This window comes from Parasteatoda tepidariorum, unplaced genomic scaffold (genome assembly GCF_043381705.1).
Source record: "Parasteatoda tepidariorum isolate YZ-2023 unplaced genomic scaffold, CAS_Ptep_4.0 HiC_scaffold_3011, whole genome shotgun sequence".
In the NCBI taxonomy this organism is placed as follows: domain Eukaryota; kingdom Metazoa; phylum Arthropoda; class Arachnida; order Araneae; family Theridiidae; genus Parasteatoda; species Parasteatoda tepidariorum.
In genome coordinates this window covers 1,508-6,794 of record NW_027261630.1, presented here as the reverse complement: position 1 = coordinate 6,794, position 5,287 = coordinate 1,508, and the positions used below count along the sequence as shown (strand labels likewise).

The 5,287-nt window shown below is 26.3% G+C and overlaps 1 protein-coding gene across 1 annotated transcript; it reads right to left on the bottom strand.

Moving 5' to 3' along the window:
* Positions 1-479: 479 nt before the first annotated feature.
* Positions 480-4,954, bottom strand: LOC122273296 (protein LTV1 homolog; the record flags this gene model as incomplete). The annotated part of the gene is given in 6 exon segments (XM_043057375.2): positions 480-532; positions 1,576-1,712; positions 2,233-2,351; positions 2,445-2,531; positions 3,271-3,436; positions 4,831-4,954. Coding segments are annotated over 6 exon segments (606 nt in total), but the record flags the coding sequence as incomplete, so codon positions are not given.
* Positions 4,955-5,287: the final 333 nt, after the last annotated feature.

The following is a 5,287-nucleotide window of genomic DNA, read 5'->3' as shown; positions in this document are numbered from 1 at the left end:
ATATATATATATATATAAATAAAAGCACAGAAATTCATCTTAACGTCCAGAGAGGTGAAAAATTGAAGGCTCCTACACTTTTAACAAATCTGCAAAAAACAGCAGAAATTTAGTAGTTAGATAAATGATCATGACCATAATTCATTACTTTTATGCATTAATTGCTACAAAGCAATATCCAATTCTGAATTTTGAGTCAATTTTTCTAATTTAATTTATATTTCTTAGAAAGAATTCTATTCTTACAACTGAATTTTTTCTGAAAGCAACATAACATTCTCTTTTTTAGTAAAAGTGGAAGCTAAGATAGTTTAACTAAACTATTGAAGAACTTTCAGCAAAAGTAAAGCAAAACAATCATAAGCTTTATAAAATACCCATGGAATCACAATGGATTGTTGTGAAAATGCTGTAGCATTGAAGAAAGAAGTTACTATTATTTAGAAGGAAAAAAAGTAAATAAAATACAAGAAATTTACCTTTCCTTCTTCCCTAATTATCGATGGATGATTATATTTGTTAGAATATGTACCTATAAAACAAAATAGAAAAATATCCTAATAAATTTTTAGACAATAAAATATTAATACCAGTTGCAATGTTTTCTTAATAACATGATAAAAATAAAACATCCAATTAAAAAAAAAACAGTATGTATGATTCTACTTTTATGAAAGAAAAGAGATTGAAGAGAACAGCAAACAGATAAAACTATTACATTTTTAAATTATCACAAATAATGCAAATCATATACACAATGCACCAGAGGCCTTTATTTTAAACACTAAAGCCATCTTAGTATGTATTTTTTTAAAAAAGAGCTCCTTGTATAACAAATTTAAGTAAAAAAAATTGTTATATATATTTATATGTTAGTGTGATAAGATTATACTTAAAATATTAAACTATCAGTGCAGTGTTAATGCATTAAACTATTAATGCATAAAATTAAACGCAAAAATTAAAAGGTAAACAAAGAACAGACATTACTCTTAAATTTAATCTGCCCTGCCTAATGTTTGACCCCAATAAATGCACCCACTTTATCCTTTTTGAAAAAATAAACTGCCCATCCCTTGAAAACACTGCCTTTTTATTCATATTCCATTTTAAAAAATATTAATTCACTGTTTAATACTATTACAAATATTTACTTTCTTAGGATTATTCTTAACTCATTTAATTTTTTAAATATCTTATTTAATGGGGAATATTAAGAAAATTTCTTAATAGTTTTAATTTTTAAAATTATTTTCGTAAATAAATAACTTTCTCCTTTTTTTAAAAAAAATTTGTGTCGAGATTATCTATAAGCACACCATTTATTATTTTTATAAACTACAAATTTTTCTCTTATTCTGATAATGAGAGAGAATTATTTTTTGAAATCTACACATAAAAAAGTATAAGAGGGTAATTTAAATATTGTTGGAGATCCAATTCAGTTATTACTTAATACCTTTTTTTTTTTATTATAGATTTTTACAGCGTTGAATCAGTGCCCTGCCTTTTTTCATTCCTAGGGCGAACTCAGCAATGATAAAAATATAAAAGAAAAAGACACTTTGAACTCACTTATAATAGATTCACAGTCGAATTCAACAGGATGTTCAGTGACAATTTCAATTAGTTTTTCAACATGATCCTCCTCAGAGTACTTCAGAATTTTTTCTCTTAATGTATCATCACATTTTCCTATTTCAATATCTTCCCTTTTGAGAAGGAAAAAAAAAAGCTATTTTTTAAAAAAAAATATACTTATGAACTTTACATTAACAAGCTCGCTCAACATAAAAAGTTTAAATTAGAATTTACATTACAATATTGTCAAACTATAAACATAATTGGCAATTTAGAAGGATCAACAAAGGGGAAAAGAATTTTAAAGGATCAACAAAAGGGAAAAGAATACAAAGAAATGGTAACAAGTCTAAAATTAAAAATTGAATGTAGGATAATTAACTTCTTTGAATCTGTAAACCGGTATGTACATTTGGTACATACCGGTTCAGAAATTAATCAATCACATTGATTGACTAATTTCTGAATAAAGATCCTGATTATGAACAAGGCAAGAACTTAGCTTCTCATACCAGTAAATTGGCATATATGATGTTGATTGCAAACATTGCATAGTAACTGTTTATGAATACATAAAATCATATTCAAAAGGATGGAAAAGAGCAAATCATAAAGTTATACATTACTAATAAACGAAAGGAAAAAACTCACTCTCGTAGTTTCTTTTTTCCTAGATAGTAATCAATATGTTCATTTTCACCAGTGAGATAGCCAAAGATCTCTTCATCCTCTAAAGGCCCAATTTGGTCTTCTTCATACTCTTCCATTTTCTGAAAAATACATTAAGGAAGTTCATACTAAATTAAAGGAGGAAAGGAAGTAATAATTAATTGTTAGAGATTCAAATTTATAGTATATATTACCTTTTCTATTTTTCCTTTGGCAGTATTTAAGTTTTCTGAACTATTTTCCTCCAAAGAAGAAAAAAAATCATCATACTCTTCCAATTTCTAAAATAAAAGACTATTTTATAGTTAAATTAAATTTTTTGCAGACACATTTTATAGTTAAGTTAAAAAAAGAAAAGAAAAGCATTGTTAAGTAAAGTTATTATTTCTTTTTCAAGCAGACACCATTCCTGTTTATTCATATGTAAATTTATATCCTGAAATTGGACATGACCAATTTTCTCCAATCAACGACTGTTTTCTGGGATGCTCTTTTTATCTTCATTACTTTTTGATCATATTCATGGATTTTATTTGGAGGGGGAGGGATTATTTTAACAGCATTATAATAGGTAATGCTTGTTATTGTAATTAATATTTGTGAAAGTAGGAAAATTTTCAATTACACAAACCATGTGGCATAAACATTACAGAAAGCGCCACTGTCACACAGTGAATCATCAACATTTTTGTACATAAAAAAAAATAAAAATCATAGTTTACTATTTTTAAAAAAAATTCTAGGACTTAACCTCTACATTTCTTTTAATTATTATGTTCTAAAACTTTTACTCTAAGAAGAAAGGAAATTAAAAGGCTAAAATATACCTTTACCTGGATTCAAACTATTGCCACAAAATTATGAGAAATGGTGGGTGATAAGGGTAAACAGGGATCATATTTTGATTCAGGATGTCTTTTTACAAAAAAATCAGCAGGAATGTTGTTGGGACTGATATTTACGAAGAGCAATGTTACTTTTTATTGATGATAAATGTTATATTAGCGCAACATTCCATACCTTGACCATATATTTTGGACAACTCTTTTGTTTCTGAGTAGAATTATCTGGACTTGATGTTTCACTTAAATCAGAACCAGCATCAGATAAATCATCTGCTTCATCCTGGCTCAGATCATCATCATCCTCATATTCTTCTTCCACAATAAAATCATCTGGATTTAACCTAGTCAAAAATTTTTTTTATGTATATTGAAGAATTATTACAATGATTATGGTCTAGTTATTTTTTTAATAGTAATATTTGTTTTGAACTTTCTAATTCTAATTTAATGCAACTTTGATAAATTTTTTATAAGTAATTTTTTCCCCAAGCTTGCAGATTTGAATACTGAAGTTGTTATGGGCACACTTGTATAACATACATCAATGTTTAAACACAGTTCACGGAAAATTTGTAATGATCGCGAGATTTTTTAAAAAACTATTAACTAAATAAGAAAAAAAAAAGATTCATTTGTAAGCTTTTTTCTATTAATGCAAATGCGACTTAAAATTAGAATAGCATGATTTAAAATAGCATATCACGATTTCTATTTAAGTGATTTATGATTGTGCACCGCATTTCGTATTCTCACTACTTTATATCAAATGTCGCGTTTTGTATTCATATGATTTAAAAGCCACCAATCAGATTTGTAATTAAGTGGCTTAAAAATTATGCTTCGAATTGCTTCCAGGCAGTCTTTAAAATAAACATCGAAATTCATAATCACGCAATTTCAAAATGAAACGAGATTAATATTCATGCTATTTTAAAATGAAATATTGAGATTCGTATGCACACAATTTTTAAATTACACATCGGAATTCGTATTCATGCAATTTTTAAATCAAATATTGAGATTAATAATCACTATATCAAAACTGGCATGCGATTTTAAAATCAAACATTGAGATTCGTATAAACGAGACTTTAAAATCAAACATCAAGATTCATATTAACTTGATTTTAAAATGAAATATCAAAATTCGAATATATACGATTTTAAAATCAAACATCAAAAATTATATTTATGCGATTTCAAAATGATTAAAAAAGTTGATTTTTGAGAGCTCAAAATAGGCCCTCATTCACATGACTAATTAGATGTGAATGAAGAAAACTAAACAGGCGTGAAAAATAAAACACGGAATTGTCTGTGAAAAATAAAATAAAGGCGAAAAATATAACTAGAAAAACCTGGGTAGCTAAGAGAGGAAATCAAGGCATTAAGGAAATCAAAGCTAATGTTAAAAGCATAAAGGATTATAAAACATATTAAGACCTACAGAGTAATTTATAACAGATGAATAGAGTGGTGTCTCAGGCTATAGCTATAATTTTTCTTTAAATAGAATAATAATAATAAAAGCTTTGAGTTGAAAAAGTTAATTCCATATAAAAATATTTCTGTAAAGAGTGGAATATTTAAAGAATAAAGCAGAATTTCAGTAAAAAGCAAATAAAGAGAGACTACTTTATAAAGTAGAAAACTATCACAACTGCAAAAATTTTAAAATATGAGCTACATTGTAATATTTGTAAAGTTAAAAGTATTAACAACAGTAATAGTTTACTTTTCAACACCAGGAAGCTGCATTTTTTTCAACTCTTTTTTCATGTTACTGAAAACATCTTCATCTTCTGAACCTGATGCATCATCAAATTGGTTAAGTATTGCTTCTAAATCTGGCTCTATTTTTTTTTTTTTTTGTTTTTGGTATGTCCATCAAAGTAAAAATCGGAAGAAGCANAAAAAAAAAAAAAAAAAAAAAAAAAAAAAAAAAAAAAAAAAAAAAAAAAAAAAAAAAAAAAAGAATTACATAAAATACTTAAAGGCACATAAAATATATTAAAATAAAATAAATAAAATTAAACAATAAAAGAGAATAAATACAGTAGTTTTGTGGAAAGAGGCAGTTCTGGCACATATGTATGGCTGCAAGTCTAAAAATTTCTTAAGACCGAATTAATTTTTTGACCAATTAGAGCAGTCTAGCATTGCTTAGCAGAATATTCCGAAATTTATAGCTC